Source organism: Poecilia reticulata, chromosome 13, assembly GCF_904066995.2.
Source record: "Poecilia reticulata chromosome 13, P_reticulata-male-v2, whole genome shotgun sequence".
Taxonomy (NCBI): Eukaryota; Metazoa; Chordata; class Actinopteri; order Cyprinodontiformes; family Poeciliidae; genus Poecilia; species Poecilia reticulata.
In genome coordinates, this window is record NC_088842.1 from 23110885 (window position 1) to 23130306 (window position 19422).

A 19422-nucleotide genomic window follows, 5' to 3' on the forward strand; every position below is an offset into this window, starting at 1 on the left:
TGCCCATTGTATAGCAACCTTTTCTCATGAATATGCTTTTATTACGAATTATGGAGTTAAATAATCCTACAAATGCTCAGTTACCAATTATAGTAAAATTCAATATATCACTGTTTCAACTTGTTTATTGCTCCCTATTTCCATGTCCATTTAGGCAAATTGACTAAATATGACAGGTTATCATAAGGGCAGAATATCTATGACTGATTTTTCTGCTGATAGGTAATTCTGATACCTTATATTTACATTTACTTATAGTAAACTATTATTAGATCACAGAATGTTACTTTTAATCAGCTGTCACAGTGGGAACAAAATGCCTTCAGGTTGGGTACGAATCGACATTTTCTGGATAACTCAACCTTTCCTAGATATGAAACTATACACGCATAAGAATGAAATAGAGATGGGATGGAATGACCAGCATTGCATAATGTCGTGCCATGCAACTGGTTCATCTTAGAAACCTGTTTTTCTGTAAAAAAAACAAACAAAACAAAAAACCCAGCTATTTTGGTTCAGTTTGCATTTTTGACTAATTCTGAGTCGTGGGTAGGGTTCCCACTACCACACAAAAACACTCCTGAGGACCAAATGTGTCCACACTGTAATATTCAACAGCACAAAAGAAAAAAAAAACCTCTAAACATAATGATAATGAATGAAAGTTTAAGTAGTATCTTAATGTGTCATTCATGCACCACTGGATTTTACTCTGATCTGATGTGGTGGCATAACTTTTCACCTGCAATCCTACAGTTTGGGTAAAACTTGCACAAGCTGATGGTTTAAACAAGATCAACTTTAACTAAAGCCAGCAAATTTGAGTGGTATGGATTTATACACAAGCATGGAAAATACTGCGTGAAATGGTAATTTGCTGATCTGAAGATATTCTCATATTTACAGCTATTGTTTCCGAGCTTAAAGCTATCAGACAAATCAATGTGGTTCTGCTCTGTTACAGCAAATGATTTGGAAATGCTGAGTGACTCTTTCTCACTCAGCACTTTGCCCATCAAGAGTGGCCATTAAAGTGGCTTTTAAAAAATCCAGTTAAACTGTTTATAGATAAAAACAATAGGACTTTAAATTAGAGGAGAGCTGTTTAGTGCAAGCTTAAAAAAAAGCTCGTTAAGCACACTGAGGTCATGATGAACATGGTTAGCATACCAACATATTTTGGCCTATTTCAGGGCTGTAAAATCTAACAGAATATATATTGTAATTTTATTCTCAGTGTGACAATATTAACATTGGGAAGGACTGTTTAAGAAGCCAAGTTTGCTAGCTATTATATTCCAAGATAAATTGATTCCAGTTAATACATTCAGCCTGATGGATGGGGCTTTAGTGCACAGTTCACAGTGTCCAAGATGTTAAAGAGCTCAGAAGGTATTGGAATAATCAGAACGTCAGGAAGTGGGAATTAATACTGTAGTTGCATGGTTTCCTATTTATGAAGTCTTAGTCAATATGGCTTTCTAAGCCAAAAACAAAATAGAAAACAAAATGTTAATTTATTGTGGTATGTGAATGTTATACCCAGGCCAAACTACACTGGATCTATAATTTACTTTTAGCAGCACAATGCCTTATAAAAATAACACAACATCCTGGTATCACTACACCTTTGGCAATGTAGCACATTTGATCACCACATAAGCCAGAAAGCCATGGATTTTTACAATATCCCATACTTGCAACAAGTACGGAATATCCTGTCAGATATTGCAGAAATAACTCAATAATAACATTACTTATTGTCATACTAGGCTTCTAGACACTGATATCCAAACTGTACTGATGAAGATTCACTCACCATGGCATGCTGAAGGCTTGAAACTGAAAGTGAAACTCATAGCTTGACCTGTGCTCTGACTGATTTGGCTAATAATTATTTGACCGCTCAGATTTACTCATAAAAGCTTGAGATTTGCTTCCCCTTTCGTCAGCTGATCCTTAAATACAATAAAAAAATAATAAAATGGTGATATCATGGCCAAATGTACCCTCTCATGTCACAGTGGAACACCGTGAACTTCACACTTTTTGAATTTCCATGCACTATTGAGAACAGGAGTCCATCAGAAGTGCAACATGTACTTCAATTCATGAAAATGGATTTTCTGCTTTGGCCTATTAAGTGACTGAGTAGAGTCACTGAAAAATCTTTCTTAGAAACCGTAATAAAATACATATAAATACTGCACTTCGGATAATTCTGACTGGCTTTAGAATTTTTAGAGAGAAAAAAACTCTTAAAACTCTGGTTTAAAATGTTTTTACACATTTTATTCCCATTAACAACTTGTTGTGAGAAAGTCCCAATCGCCTGATATCTTCTTAGCTAGCTTAAAGTTGAAAGTGATGTAACAAGCCTTTAAACATTTGCCACCAATTGCTTCGGTACATTTTTGAAAATTAATTTACTCCTTCAGTAAATGAAGAACTATATGAATCTGTTCTCTCCAACATTCAACCTTCCAGCAAATGACTATGACCAGATACGTAACACCACAGCTATACTGCGTTAATTCATATGCCTGTTTACATCAAGGGCTTGCTTAAATTGCATTCGTAATCACTTGTAATAACTTTCGACTTCTTTCACTTAATCTACATTGCCACAACTACAAGGAAAGATGGATCAGTTGTTCAAAAGAGGCCTGGCTGTTTTTACCTAACCATTAAACTGGTACTTAACAGCTCTGAAAAACAAGCCATAAAGCCACAGCCAACAGATGGTCAAGAATTGCTCTTCCAGTACAGTCGGGGGGGGGGGGGTTGGGGGGTATTTTAAAGCAACATAATGATACAAAAGATGTCTCAATATTCACCTTAATGACAACTGAACAATTAAAAAATTTAGGTGGTAACCATATATCATGTAAAACAGTTTTTTTTCTGCTCCTGATTTCTTTAAGTTAAAGAATACATCTTGAAAATATGGCTAAGCTATCCATAATTGGAAAAAGATAGAAGTATTCACTTCTTTAATAGGTAAATAAAGATGTAAATGACCAACAAGTTTGTTTCCATTACATTAGCCTAAACCTTCATACTTCCGAATCTAACTACCATGACGGCTGTTTGTCATGTACGTTTCAGTTGTTTAGGTAAATTAGACTCATTGATGCTGCGAGTTTCCCTCATCCTCTACAGGCTACTGTCAGTGTTGCTGCTTTATACAGAAAAAAATGAAATAATCTTTTGAAGTGCACTGCAGCCACTGTAGTGTTGTTTAATTACCATTCAGGCTCAATAGTCTATCACTGGATTGAATTGAACTGAATTGAATAAGTGCTATGACTATGACAGACAAGTTGTCAGGACTACTCCTTACACCAGGGAAGGCAGATCCTAAATGGAGCAAAAACAGTGAAATCAGAATACCGATGCATTAAATTCATAGTTTTACAGCTGTTTAAGTCTAACATATTATCAAAAAAAAAAAGAAAACAGTGAAAGTTTCTGGAAGTCAGAAGTTGTAGATGATTTTAAGTTGACTGTGACAACCTTGATGTCCTATAACCAATTACATCTCCACCCTTTTACTTGAGACGATAAGACTGAAATGGTGAGGACTGTGTGGGCGACTGTGGCTCAGTAGGAAGAGTAGTTAGTTGCAATCTGAAAGTTTTTGAATCCAGCTTCCTCCTGGAAGGCACTTAACCCCAAGTTGCCAAGCGATATGTGTGTTGGTGCATGAATGCATGTGTTAGTGAGTGTGGCGCTAATGTAAAGCGCTACGCGTGGTGAGTTTGGCTAGAAAACAAAAATATAGAAAACATAATAAAAAAAAGCTGATAAAAATTCAGTCCATTAACTGTCTGGTGACCAGAATCTGTTCATTTCCAGCTTTACAGTCCCTGACCAGTGCTCAGATTCTTGGAGTCTCAGAAAGCCATTTTTTTCCCATTCAATGAACGCACCTTGTCCAAACCCTATGTCACCCCTACAAAAACACTCTTCAATGTGGGAGTTGTCACTCAGACAGAAAGTCAGAGAAAGCACAAAGAACTAATTTAAAAAGAAAATCAGTCTACTAAACCTGATATCAACAAAAATAAATAAATACATAAATAAAACAACAAGGACCAAAAATCAGTTTGTCTCAATTAAGTAAACTTCAAACTGTGTGGAAAGATATAACTGTGCAATCTTTGTCAAATGCAGATTTTCTGTAATCACTGCATTTGCTAAAGACAAGAGATAAAAAGGATCTACACACGTCATAAAACCTTTGATGCAGTCACGCTTTAAAACAAATTAAAAATCACCCTAAAGTCAGAAGAAACATATAACAGCTGATGCTTAAAAACAAAAAAGCTAGTGCAACGTCACCCAAAAGAGGGCTGTAAACACAGCTACATGCTGACAGTACGCAGTTATGATATGAAATATACCTTGACTGGAGGATTTAGTGTCCCAAATCTGTCTCAAAAACATGAGGGAAGTCATTAAAGTTTGCAGAAAAAATTGCGTATTTATCATTTTAATCTGTGATGAGTGGAACGGTGTGAATAGTCAACTAATTTCAAAATGTTTGGCATCTTCCCTTTACTGCGCTCCAAACCAAAAGCTCAGGGTTAATGTCAAAAGTTTCCTACCAAGGTTCATGTCTCTGATAGATTTCTACTCAGGGTATGCAATTTCAGAACATAGCTTGTCTTGAATAAGCTATTAGGCTGTTTTACAGCTATAAAGCTTTAGAGGTTAACATATGAACGTGAGGAGGAGTTTGTTTTCGTATACAGTGTATTGTGCGCCAGAAGATGTCCACTTGTGTAACACTGAAATGTTGCACAATGAAATGTGAATTTTTGAACTTTACTCTGTACTCCAGACTTACAGCAGGACTTGTATCTCAGTCAGTCTGTCTACGTTGTTAAATCTCCCGTTTCTACATTCAGATCACTCGGCCTTTGACCTCTTCATAGATCTAACAGGTATTTGACTGGCCATAGTCACTGGCTGCTGCACTGTTCAAAGAAATCCACTAAGACACAGGCACAAACAGAACTTCAAAGTTACAATGGGCGGCTAAAGAGTTTGTATCACAAACACATTATTGCAAATTAAGTGTGCTTTTCTTTCCATTTCAATTACAAGTTGTTGGGGTTTTTTTTAAGAATAAAAATAATAACATGCAAATGAACACAAATAAATAAAAGGAATCATAGAAAATGTGTTTTCAGGCCTCGGCATGAGAGCTGCATATTTCCACACACCAGTCCTACATTCTGAGATCATAGACAACACACCAATCACCAGAAGTGTTTCAGTCCTGCACTGGCTTCACAGTCATGGTTTCATGGGAGGAAAGGTTATATGCAGGTCAGCTAAGGGCTCGCCAGAGATGCTAAGCCAAAACTGTTATTTTTTTTCAAATACACAGTTTGATTTGAATGGAGAGGGGGGATGGGGGTGGATCTTTCTCTCCATTCATCCAGGAGCCAAAACCATGCACTAAAAACCTTCAGTGTCAATTTCCAAAACGCACCATTAAGTTGTGGGAACCCCATGCACAGAGAGAAGAAAGGGTGAGGTCAAAGGTGGTCTGAGTTCCTGACCGGATGCCTCTTATTTACCACTGAGCCGAGTCTTTTTATGAGTGTGTGGTTCAAAAATCAAATCAGATTAAATTCTGTACAATTTACTCCCTGGTTGAAAAAGACATCCAGACAAATACCAGAGGAGAGTTCAGCGTCTCTTCAGCTCTGCCGTACACAAAGGAGGACAGAGAGAAGAAAATAAAATTTTGGTTGAATGTACATTTCACAGTTGGAAAAACACTGAGACGCACTGCTCCATGGCTCTCCACTGCTTCGTCCTCTCTCGAACATGTCACCGTTTTATTAATTTTCACTCACTACTTGAGAGAGTCACAGCTGAAGATCATTAGGGCTCATCCGAGGGCCCTTATGAGGGTTCCTGTGGAGTAGTATGCCTCAGAAGTGCCCTTGGCGGGCTGAAGTGTGTGTCTTGCTGACAAACTTATTGCCGGCTGATGAATTCCTCTGCTGAGACGGAGGAGAGGGACGCTGGAGTTTGGGTCAAGCACAAAAGGGAATTTCAGGGGGCAAAAGAGGACGGAGTGTGGCTTCGCTGCTGGAGAGTCGCTCGAGAGCAGGCGTAGCGCCGTGGGTAATCTGCGTGCTCCAAAGGTCACAGGGACAGATTGTGAAGACTGTGCCGACGAGCAGATCAGTAAAACGGGAGAGGTGGAGATGCTGAAGAACACGGGAGGAGCGACAGAGAAGTGGTTTGGGAGAGGGCGAGGGGCCACGAGGACGTGCTCTGCAGATTAAGTCAGGGTGATGTAGGCTGAGGCCTTCTCCTTCAGTTGTCTCAAACACAGATGACAGCTCCAGCTCCCTGTAAGGCACACAGATCAGTGACATCACAGATCAGACGTTCAATCACTGCGATCGTAAAGCCTGCTGGATAAATCTCTTGTTTCACACAGAGAGCCGAGTAACACTGTAAATTAAAGCTCGGCGAAGAGACGTGCACACGCTGCGCCTGTGATTTTGTAGATGCGGGGGATTTCACAAATAGTCTGGTTTGCAATGACATTCGAGACTTTGTGACGTCTCTTAAAGACCTCGCAGGCCAGAGCTAAATTTTACCTCAACCTTAATACTTCCAAGTGGCTGGTAATCCTGCCTGAAGACGCCGAGAGCACTGAACGCAGCGCAGATGCTGAAGCGTACACCATGTAAGTTCGCCATCCGTGAGACGGAACCCTCGAGTGTTCACCTCCAGCAAGAGGCTGGCTTTCAGAACTTGTTTCTTCTAAATTAAAAGGCATCGCATGTGTGTGGGCAGAGCTTGACACTGTTACCAAGCGTTAAACACAAGTGGCACTGCTAGTGTATCTTCAGCCACTTTTACCATGGAAACAGGTTATCTTTCCACGACTCATTTCCATGACAACGCCATCAAACATCCTGAGGCAGCCATCTTATGTGGAAAAATGACAGTTTGATTTAAATAGATGTTCCTGCACCATTAATGGGATCATAGACACAGTGCCAAGTCTCTCTCTCTCTCTCTCTCTCTCTCTCTTTCTGTCTGTCTATCTATCTTTCTCTTTCCCCCTCTCTTCCTGTCTGGTGCATTCAGATTAAAACGTTCCAGCAAAGAGTTGCTGCTTCCTCACTATTATATTTTCCCCTTCGTATGAAAGCATAAGACAAAACATGGCTGCTCTCCTGAGAGCAAAAAAAAAAAAAGAAGAAAAAAAAAGGCAAGGCGTTTATTCTGCACTGATGGTTAAAATGTTCTCAGATGACGGCTCTGGTTGGTGCAGTGTGACCAAAACCAGGCCTGTGAACTCCTCGTAAGCAGCAACACTAAACTACAAGACTGTTTTAATGAACCAACTGTTGGCGCGTACCCTCTGGTGGTTCAGACATGGGAGGACTCAGACAGTACATGTGGTAGCCTCTGTCGCAATCGTCACAGAACAACAGCTGGTCCTACAACACAACAGAACAACAGATGTTAACATTAGTAACATGAACAACTTTGAAACGATAGCTGCAGGACTCAACAGCACAGATTTAAGTGTGTTGGGTTATTTGGGAATTGTAAATTTGGGTTGGTTTTAATAAGCACTGGAAACAGTGTGGGCTTCAAGGAGGGAGTTAAAGTGAAAAATTAAGAAACGGCTAATTTCCTGAGTTTGTTTTTTTTTTAAATCCTGCACTCCAGCAACACACTGGAAAATATCTGCGTTTAGACTCCTGTCTTAATTATTTCTTTGTAAGTACAATTAATGCTTAGGAAACTGTATTTGTCCTGGATCAAACACTATTAACATCAGCAGCTACAAGCTGATAAATTTGTTTTCTTACAGGCCATTAAAACAACGTTTAAATCCACTTAAAAACTGATTCTATGGAAAGCAGAAACAGAATGTTTACCTGAATGTCTTTAATATGTGGTAGAAATGTAATTAATTAATTAATTAAACTGTGAAAAGGAAAGATCTGTAATTTATTTTACCAACACAGGTACATCTTTAAAAAAAATCAATTCTAAACAGTCTCTCACTCTGGGTCAGTAGGCTAAACAACCATGGGGAAAAACGCTGAGTTGACATTAAGAGCCTCCACAAGGGGGTACGCTACAAAAAGTCATTGCTAAAGAAGCTGACTGTTCAGACTTCTGTGTCCTAGTGTATTCACAGAAAGTTGAGTGGAAGAACAACGTGTGAGAGGGATGACTGCATGAGAAGATTGTCAAGATTTTGTGGGGAGTTTCAGCAAGATTGCTCTGAGATTGGAGTCTAGCACAACAAGAGTGATTATTCTCACGGCTCTTAAACATGAGCTACATTTTTGCATTTCTTGTGTAAAGTGACCCCTGAACCAGACACATTGTAAACGTTTTATCTGGACTAAGGAGGAAAAAAAAAACTGCACTGTTTCTCAGCGGTCCAAAATCCGCTTTTCAGAGAAAACTAAAATATGGTTTTCATTTGGAAATCAGGAGTTTGAAGTAAGAGTGAAGCGACACAGTATCCATGTTGCTTGAAGTCCAGAAAGACGTTTCCAAAGTCAGTGATGGTTCTGGAAGTTATATCATCTGCTGGTTCTGGTTCACTGGGTTGTCTGAAGTCCACATCATCTAACAGAAAAGCTTAGAGCTTCTTGTTCCTGACCAGTATACTGATTTTATTGCCCAGCTGAACTTACCTCCATACCTCAGCAGTAATTCATGCACAACCAAGTATTGAGTTCATAGAATTGAACATACTTTTCAGAAGCCTGATATTTTCTATTAAAATATATATCTTGTGTTGTTTATATGTAATATTCAGATTTTCTAAGGCACTAGACTTTCACTATCTGTAAGCCATAATCATCAAAATTTCAAGAAACAAGAGTTGAAATATTACATTCTGTGAGTAATTTATGTAATGCATTAGTTTTACCTTCCATTCCAAAGGTAAAACTAATGTTTAAATTAATTGCACAATGTTGTGGCACGTGTGTTGTGACTCAAAACTTATGTTTTGGATGTTTTATACTAAGGATTATGACTCCAAATATAGATTTTAATAAAATATAAATATTACATAATGCCAATGAAACAGGATTTTTAATAAAGAAGTGTCATGGGAAACTGTACCAAGTCACAGAAAAGACTGCAGACTTGAAATCTATGCAAAAAATAAATCTTGATGTCCAGAGAGTGCTGTGTCCTTCAATATTCCATGCTAACAGAAAGATAAGGAAGAAAAAAGCATGGTGTGGTTTAAAAAAGTACACAAGCAACTGGGACCACAGCCGTGGGAGGACTGTGAAGCAAAACTCATTCAAGAGTCTCACGGAGATTTACAAAATGTGGACCAAAGCTGAAGTCAGAACTTCAAGACGCAGTGATGCATCCAGGAGACGAGTTGCAGCTGCAGCATTACTTGTTTTAAGTCACTCCTGAATCAAAGGCTTCAGAAGCATCTTACCTGGGGAAAGAAGAACTGGACTGGTGCTCAGGGGCCCAAAGTCACCTTTTCAGATGAAAGTATGTTTTGCTTTTCATTTCGAAATCAAGATGCCAGAGTCTGGATGAGGAGGGGAGGGCCGCAGAAGTTTCCACAGTCAGTGATGTTTAGGTGAGCCACGTCATCAACTGCTTTTGGTCCACTGTGATTGATCAAGTCCAAATCAATCAGAGTAGGACTCCATCAGGAAATCTTAGAGCACCTCATGGTTCCTGCTGCTGACATACTTTTTGAAGATGCTTTTTGGACTTCTTTTTGGACTGCCAAAGAACTGTCTGCTTTAGTGGCCATAGTGCAACTGTTCTGGATCAGACAGCAAACTGACCTGACCCTACATAAAAGCTGTGTAGGTTAGACAAGAAGAAGATGAGAGACACAAAACCCAACAAAATATTTTAACTGAAGGCTGCTATCAAAACGACCTGGGCTTAATTTACACCCCAGCAGAGCTAAGGTGGTTCTGACAGTGTATTGATGCAATAACTGGAGCATGTATTGAACACATTTAGTTTGCACTACCTCAATATAATTATTAGTCAATTTTTGTTTTTCAGCAATATTTTAACAGTACTAATTTATTATGTGTAAACCATTACTATCAACAACAGAATAAATGATTGAAATATATCACTCTGTGTGTAATGAATTTATATATAGGCTATTGAAAAATGAACTTTTAAGGGTCTCTAGTTAATTCAGATGTGCTTGTACACTGAGTGTGCAGTGTGCATGACTGTGGATTATGTGTGCATGCGTGTGTGTGTGCATGCGTGTGTGTGTGTGTGTGTGTGTGTGCAGCCACATGTGTTTATGTAGCATAATGAAGGGATCCTACGTCATTCTCAGAGGTGCCACACAGGCTGCAGGACTTGCACTCGATGCACTGCCAGCGATAAGTCCTCACCGCAGCCGTCATGTTCACTGTGAACTGCAGACAGGACGGGTGGCCTGGGTGCACACACACACACGCACACACACAAGCACGCACATACAAAAACATAACGCATGCACACAAGCACATGGCCACACAATTTTTACTGTCATTGCTTCTCTGTTTCTAAGACAATGATTCACCATCTATATTATTTGTGCAACATCTCGTTTGTGTCATACAAGAGAAATTGCATTCAATATAATAATGAAATAATGAAATAGTGTTTAATTTAGAAAGCTATGCATTCAGAAAGTAAATTTTAAAAAATCATTTCAGCAAAAGTAATGCATTTTTCCAGTACTCTAAAACTATTTGCCCACATTTTATCCTTTCACTTCACAGGCAGATCCCAAAATACTTGAATATGATGAAAAACTCTGTGCTTGCTGTCACTCATTACAGAAAGCGAAATTCATTCTGTATAGATTCATCACACATAGAGTGAATTCTTCAAGTCTTCATTTCTTGTAGTTTTGATGATTATGGCTTACATAAAAACCCAAAATTCTGTGTCACAAATTTAAATACTGTGAAAAAGTTCATTATTGGAAACTCATTGTGTCTCAGCATAATCAGCTAATTAACTCAAAACACCTGCAAAAGGATTCTTGAGTCTTTAGACGGTCTCTCACTCTGGGTCAGCTCACTACACAATCATGGGGAAGACAGCTGACTGGACAAATGTCCAGACGACAGTCATTGACACCCTCTGCAAAAGGTCATTGATAAAGAAGCTGTCTGTTCACAGAGTTCTGTATTCAAGCATATTCATCAGCAGTTGGGTGTCATAGAAAAAGGTGCACCAAGAACAGGGATAACAGAAGCCTTGAGAGGATTGCCAACCAAAAACAATTTAAGAATTTGGAGTAATTTACCAAGGAGTGGACTGAGGCTGGAGGCAAATCATAAGAAGCCACTACACGGAGACAAATCCTTCACATGGGTTACTGCGTCTTACCTGGACTAAGGAGAAAAGTAACTGGACTTTTGCATAATGGTCCAACTTCCTCTTTTCAGATGAAAGTAAATTCTGCATTTTATTTCAAAATCAATGTCCCAGAGTCTGGAGGAAGAGTGGAGATGCACATAATTCACATTGCTTGAAGTTCAGTGTAAGGTCTTGCCCATTAGTGATGGTTTGGGTGCCATGTCATCTGCTGGTGTTGGCCCACTTTGTTTTCTGAAGTCCACAGTACAGAGCCACCATCTACCAGAAAAGCTTAGAGCACTTCATGCTTCCTTTTTCTGACCAGCTTTGTGTAGATGCTGATTTTATTTCCCAGTTGGACATCATCCCTTCCCACATTGCCAAAGGTGCCAAAAGCTGCTTCAGTGGCTATGGTGTTCCTGAGCTCGACAGGCCAGGAATTTGGTCTGACCTGAACTCCACAGAAAATCTAGGGAGTGTTGTCAAGAGGAAGATGAGACTCACCAGACCCAACAATGCAGATGTCCTGAATGCAGCTATCAGAACAACCTGTGCTCCCATTACAGCTCAGCTTTAGGTTTCAAGTTTGTTTCAAGTTTGTAAGCCATAATCATCAAAATTAGAAACTCAGGCTTGAAATAATTGGCTTTATGTACAATTACAGTACAACATATGAGTTTCAATTTCTGAAATGAGTGACAAAAAATGTTTATTTTTCTCACAGCATTAAATTTTTTAAGATGCACCTGTGTTTTTCTTGGTTAACTACAACAGACATGGACAAATTTGTTGGCATCCCTGGTAAACACTTGAAAAAAGTCTTTAAAAATAAGTAATTTTTTATTGCAACAGAAAAATATCACTTTTTTGTTCGTTTTTTTTTTTTTTTTTAGAAAAAGTTTACTTCTAATGACAGCACTGTAATTGAGTGGGAAAAATATCCAAGACTGAGGAATAATAGTTTTTAGCCAAATTGCCTGTGGTACAGTTATTGGCACTCCTAACTATGTATATAAAGGTAATAGAACTGAAGTATTTTTATGTTCATACTATACTCATTTGAACAACAGACCACAAGCAGAGCTCAGTGTTGGAGAACTGCAACAAAAGCATCTCTGTCATCTAAATGCCGACCACTGGGAATCACGCCTCCTACCATCACAAATATAACTTTGTGGAGTTAACTAAACTGTACTGGGACTTTGAACTGAAACCATTTTCTCTTCTTTTGTGAGCAGAGACCATTTTGATTTTTGACAAACAGTAGGGAGTTCAAGTAAAACTAAAAACTACGTAGATGTAAACCTCACCCTCACGGTACAGCATGGTGGAGGAGCCATGATGCTGTGGGTCTGTTTCAATCTTGTTAAGAGTGCAGAGTATTATGAATTCTTTGAAAACCAGGACACTTTAGCAAAAAAATCTGGTAAATGTGTGTCATCAATGGGTCTTGTCATCAACAAGGTATTGAACCTAAAATATGGCAAAAGTTACACACAAATGGTTCAGGAGGCGGTACAGGCAATTGGCAACTGTGTCATTTTATCAAAAACAATTAGTTGTTTGAGTGGGATTTTTCTCCCCAGTGAATAAATTCTCACTTAGGTGGGATTTTCTAAATGTTTGAGTCCAAGATTACACTCTTGCAACAAAATATACATTTATTTTAAAGCTTATCACACAATATTACCAGGAGTACCAATAAACGTGGCCAGTGCTGTAAACTTTTAATAAATTTTACAACTCTTTAAGCTGTCATGACCTTCCATGTTAGCGGTTTCACAGAAAAGGGACCATACCAATGCTTTTTCATTAGCCCATTCACTACAGTTCACAGAAGTAATGTTTGTTCACTGATTTTTTATTTTTCAGAATAATAAAATGATGGACGGAATAAATATATATGTATTTATACAGTACATGCAGTCAGTGATAGATACAAAAGTTCTGCACCAATTACACAACATTCTGTGGTTTTACATGCAAGCAAAATATACAATAACTTTCAGTTGCAAAACAAGTTTGATGATGGGGAAAATAACACAATCATTTATTATAAAAGCATCAGTCATGAGCAAATGGAAACATCCACTCTCAGAGATGTCAGTAGACTTATGTAACAGTCAGTTATTATAAAATGACAACTAAGGAAATTTGTTGTTTTGTACAAAGTTGTTCAAATATGGCATTTCACTGGATCTATTTATATAAAATAATCTAAAAGTATTTCACTCCTAGTACTAGGGAGCAGGGTGTTTTCAAGGTTTCTAGCTGAACATAAGTCTACTAGCCCATATCCACGTATGAAACTATAGTTAGGCAGCTTTTTGGCAACTTTGTTATTGACTGCATTGTTAGATCCTCATTTGTAAGTCGCTTTGGATAAAAACGACTGCCAAATGCATGAACATGAACATGAAAAGTTAAGCCTGAAATGATTCGTACATCTGGCAGATTTAGACGTAAAATCATTTTCAATCAATCAGAAAGTTTGTTTCTGACACAAATCTCTAAAATGTTAATACAGCAATCAAACTTTTCTTACAACATGCTTTTTATATGTCGTAGCTGGTATTTTTTCTCTTGTGATGAGCTCCAAGTCTTTGAGACAGAAAACTCTCCTTACCATCATCTAATCTCCAGCACAAAATCTCAAATCGGGATATTTGCTGGGCCACCACGAAACATTAATGTTACTTCCAGTCAGAAGAATCATTAACTTTAAATCTAAATCTGTCAGTTGTATGAATACATTTGGATGTAATTTGAGTTTTTAAATGAAAATTTGATCAGGGGTGTGTGACCCCTCATTTGTAGGACGGTTACACTAAAAACAATCACCTTACACTCTCAATAATTTTCAATAAAAACTTTGACTTGCCGTAACTGGGTAATTGTGACTTCATAGTCTTTCAGCCAGTACCACAGTGTAATTTGCATATTGTGTTCTGGGAATTTATATATGATATTTTAGAGCATGCTCACCATGTTTGTAGAAAACAAAAAACAAACAAAAGAACAACAAAACAGAATAAAAAACTTTTGTTTATGTTTTAGCTTTCTTTCAAGCAATCTGATTTCACACTGTAGAAGAACCAGATATGTAATCACTAGAAATAGCGCGGTCACAAAAAAACGCCTCAGAAGATCGAAAACATTATACTATAAAATTATCAGAGACTCAATGTTCTGACTTTTATTTAAAGGGCTAAAATACAAAAAACAATGGCATGGTCCTTTAGTTTCTAAAGGGATAGTTCAGATTTTTTGTTGAGGTTCCATAAGGTTATTTACTATAATAGATCCCTCACCTGAACCAGGTAAATGCCAAGATATAGAACAGTATTTGTAGTAGGGTTTTAGTTATCAAGATTTTTTTTTAAAGACCACTGTTAACTTTGTTGCTGTTTTTCTACACTAAATATAAGTTATTAAGACCAAGAATGGCAGAGGAACATATTATCCTCATTGCACAAACAATGGGCAAACACAAACTTTACTTCTCTCTTGGTGGAGTTAGAGCACTTTGACGAATTGATACGTCCCACATCTTCAAACCATTAAAAGAAAAAACTGAATCTCTTGTAAAGGTGATTAATATCAGCTGACTTAGTATTGCATCCCACAAATATAATTATTTTTACTTTCACGTGTTTTATTTTCTAAAATCAGCTAAATCTGTCTGACATATGACATCCGTGTAGGACAGATGTCATATGTCAGACAACAGGGGAACTATTACTGATGATAACTTCATGGAACCTCACTTTTAAAAATCCAAGCTAACCCTTTAAGATCAAATTGGCTAAATCTCGTACTAAACGAAATACACATTTTTGGAAATCAAACATCTCCAAACTGTGGGTCATCAGATGGCTGCCTTCCTCCTGCCAATCATTCCCTTCTGCGGTGTCCTACCTGAGCGTCCACAGTCCGCACAGGAGATAAGGTCTTCGGGACAGCCCGTCTTCTTTGAGCCTCCGAGGCAAAAGTCGCAGTAGCCATTGGCAATCACTGAGCCGTCCGGTGCTTTCTTAGCTGAAAAAAGAAGAAAAAGCAGGCACTCTAGGTTAACTGCTCTCCGGAGAAAAAGGTGATGAAGAGCAAACTGTAAACTCATAAGTTAGAGATATGAAACGTTGTCCTGGGACGGGGACCCTGTGTCAGTCTCTCGACAGTAAGACAGATTGAAGACAGGTGAAAAACTAAGAGAGATCCACACAGCAGCCATCAGCGGGATGTGACAAAGAGTGCCATGGAGTGTTACTGAAAGACTGTGATTACAGACAAAATGCTGAGATGTAAGACAAAAGAGAAGAAAAGAGACAAGCCACTAAGCCTTTGCTGTCCCGATTGTCTCGTTATGTTTGCTTAAAACAAATCTAAGTCTTCACAGGAACCAGGGACTCTCCAAACCCAAACTCATCCAGGAAGTGGTGCCTCCTGGGGGGGGGGCAGGTGAATAATGTTGGAAGCAAAGACGAGGATGAGCAAGAAATGTAAGAACAGAAGGTTGAAGAGAACCGAGTGTACTTATTCCTGACGGAAAGATGCAGCGACAGACCTGGCAACACGCTGAGCACAGGAAACAAGTGCTCTGTGTGAATCTGTTTCATAATAATTATTAACAAGAGAGAGATTCCCCCTGCCTGCCAGACTGCTGTGCATGTACAGTATGTGGGCATGTCTGTGTGTATGTGTTCCACATGTAACCCCCCAACTATCTCGCTTCCCGTCTCTCTGATGCTGATTGCATAATCCCTTTAATGGAAGCAATCACATAACTGCACTCTGCTGTGTATGGAGGCTTTCTTCTCTAAGATGCAATGCAGTGTACTGGCCCTTTAACAATGAGTCACCAAGCAGGTTGGAGTCAAAACGCAATAGATTTTACAGGTGAACTTTGCAAAAGTATTCAAGCCCCTTTAACTTTTTTTTACATTTGTCAAGTTAAAAGCAGAAACTTCATCCTGGTGAGCCTCTGATACTGAGCCCTCTGATTCAGTACTTTGTAGAGCCACCATTTGCCTTCAGTCTTTTGGGCCTTGCACAACAGTAAACTGATCTGAACACAGACACAGAGTTGATTTTAAATCTGACTTTCAGTGATCATTTTCCTATTGCTACTTCTTAATTTCCCTTGAGTTGTTCAAAGCTATGGATATTGTTTTACAACCTAACTTAGCTTTAAATTGCTCCACAACTTTCTCCGTGACCATTCTGCTGTGTTCCTTGGTCTCCGTGATGCCTTTTGTTTACTACAAATCTCAGCCATCTCAACAAAAGAGCCTAATTTATAGATATTACATTACACAAAGGTGGACTCTATTTACTGATTTTGTTTATTCTGTAGGCCATTGTTTAACTTTAGGTCCATCAAAGTAAATGTGTACCACACAATTATCTATTCTCAAATAAAACGAAGTTGCGATCACAACTTTTAATGCAAATTCAATCATTCACAAATTTTGCACGGACTTGCAGCAGTTATAGCAACTACTCTGCAAATCTGACCAACCATGGAAGTGCACTTCAGCATTTTCTGCATTTCCTTCTTTTCTGACCAATCACTGCAACTCAGCTGAATTTTGACCAATCCTGTTAGCTTCCTTCTAATTGAACTTCATGTTTTAAATGCCTGCAACGTGAGAGCATGAATGATGCTAAATGGTGACATTTGCCTTTTTTTTTTTGGCATTTTGAGATGTTCTGTAGAATTTTCTTATGTATATGGCTCGTGTAAACTTTAATAACCAATATGGGATTCTTCTTTTGTGCTTTGACACCTCCTCAGGATATGATTTTATTTGTGTTGGGGTGCCATTTCAAGACAGTACCTAAAAAAATCCTGTTTTTGGGGGACGTTTATGTGAAGCAATTTCAACTTTTTTGTAACAATGTTATAGCAAAAATAAACTTTTTTTTCTCTTTTTTTAAGGTGCCACAACATCAGTAATTTAAGGAACAATAATCACAAAAATGCACCTCGGCGTTCTGGAGGGACTGATTATATACAATACCATGTAACGATATTGATAAAAGTCTCAATAAAATGTGATGAATGACTAAATATAGTCAGTGAAATGTGCAGACAGAAATGTTGTGGGTTATCCATTTCAGGATGGAGTCATGCTGAGGAGAAACAAACCATTAGACTGAAACACTCCAACACCTGCATGGTAGCAAAACTACATTTTTGGTAGTCTTACCAGCCTTGAAGATTAGCAGATTATTCCAAGAAAAAAATGTACACCTTAAAAGTGTAATTCTATTAGTCAACCCAAACGTATGCTGAATTTGTCTTATACTTTCAGTGCAGAATAATTTATAATTCTGAATGTAACACAGACGGTTGGTTTTCCCCCTTTTAGCCTCTTTCAGGCCTGCTCCAATAACCTGAAGGAAACTGATCATGTCAGCTGTGTGTCTAAATGAGCGCCCTGGTGCTGGTCTCTAATAAACTGTGACAACATGTCACCAATCCCTGCTGTATACAGTCACAGTAATGGATAGGCAACCTCTGGCGTTTGTTTGCCATACGCTCTGCTTGGCCCCAGAGAAATCCCACATTTCTTGTCAACATACATAAATAAAGAATTGTGCTGTCCAAACTTTCCTGCACTGTATGTTTTGTTTTTTTTTGTTTTTTTTTAAATCATTAGTTGATTCAGCTGCAATACGGGGGACAAAGCAAGCAGGAAATGCTCTTCCTGATTTGCAGCTGCAGCTTCTCTCCAGGACATGAACACACTAGGATCCGGTCAAAAAGTCATTTTTAAGGAAGGTTCCTCGCTGAGTGAAATGACCCAGAATTACTAAAGTGGTAGCCATGATGAGTGCTGTTCAAATTATCCAAATACTGAGGAAATGAGCTCCAGTGCTCCCTTTATTATCTCCTTCAGCAATGCATTCACTGGCCAAAGCTTTCTGAAAGCAAAATGGGTGTTTCTGTCCCACAATTCTTTGCAGCTGCATCATTTAAATCCTCTGAAGAAATCTTGTAATGCAATCAGGCTATATGGGCAACAAATAGGTAAACAAATATGAATACAGTGAAGCGTGAAGCATCAGCCAATTGTATTGTATTTCATTTGAAGCTTCTTTGAAAATGTTTAATTTTTAATGATTACTATATTTTGCAGTAGTTATAAATGACCACGTTTCATATCTTACACACTGAAAATTAAGATACTTGACGTTCACAGATTTTATTAAACTTGACAATTTCAGCACTGCCAATAAAAATCAGAAGAGGTTGAATTTTTTCAATGTTGCTTTACAATTTTTCCAACATAAAAAAAAAAAAAAAATCAAAAGAAAGGCTACAAAAAGGAAGTCTCAGCATTGTTACATCTGACCTGGTGTTCAACTTAAGAGTTTCTACTCAATAAATTCACAGGCACTTTGTTCCCAATCTGCTGACTGCTTCACTTGGGGGTTATGAAGTAGCAGAGAGGATCCAGATAGTTCATAATTCTGCATTTTACCCAAAGAAGTAATTTACAATGTGGTGGTGATAGCAAAAGGAAACAATCTAAATACAGGAGAGAAAAAGATTATGTACATACAGAGATGATGGTATAAAGTTGTAACCTGATCAAGAGTCATAAAACTGGCTAGCATTCTATTAGCATTGTTGTGATAATTGAGTAGTTTGTGACAGCACCGACCCAACAGTTCTTGGCTTTTTGTGTGCGTGTGTGTATGAGTGTGTGTTTGTGTGTTTTTGTGACCTTTTTATTGAAAATCAAAGGTGTGTGTCAGGTGCTGTACTCTCAATTTGTGCACAGCGCCCGGCAGCAGTCCTTCAACGATCAAAGAGGAAAAAAAGATTGCCTGTAGACTACCATGTTCAAAGTGTTGGCTAGCAAAATAAAAGGAATACTACATGTAAGAGTCACACTGGGACAATATATCTTCCCTGCATAATATTTGCATATTTTTTAATAAGTTCATTTAAAAGAAATACATAAGACATGTATTTTCTTTATTATGAACAGCTATTTATATTCTAGCCTTCAAATAAAGTGTAGAAATCTGAAA

The 19422-nt window shown here is 38.2% G+C and overlaps 1 protein-coding gene across 3 annotated transcripts in view; it reads right to left on the reverse strand.

The window, feature by feature from the left end:
* Window positions 1-2818: 2818 nt before the first annotated feature.
* Window positions 2819-19422, reverse strand: part of dpf1 (double PHD fingers 1) — a 61864-nt gene continuing 45260 nt past the window's right edge. For 2 of the 3 annotated variants that reach the window (XM_008426098.3, XM_081614560.1), the window contains exons 9-12: window positions 15298-15417; window positions 10353-10465; window positions 7406-7487; window positions 2819-6381 (exon numbers count right to left, since the gene is read on the reverse strand). In XM_008426098.3, the coding sequence (XP_008424320.2) occupies window positions 6311-6381; window positions 7406-7487; window positions 10353-10465; window positions 15298-15417 (386 nt within the window). In that variant the 3' untranslated portion in view covers window positions 2819-6310. The remainder of the gene's footprint in view (window positions 6382-7405; window positions 7488-10352; window positions 10466-15297; window positions 15418-19422) is intronic. The other variant, XR_535238.3, reaches the window with a different exon arrangement.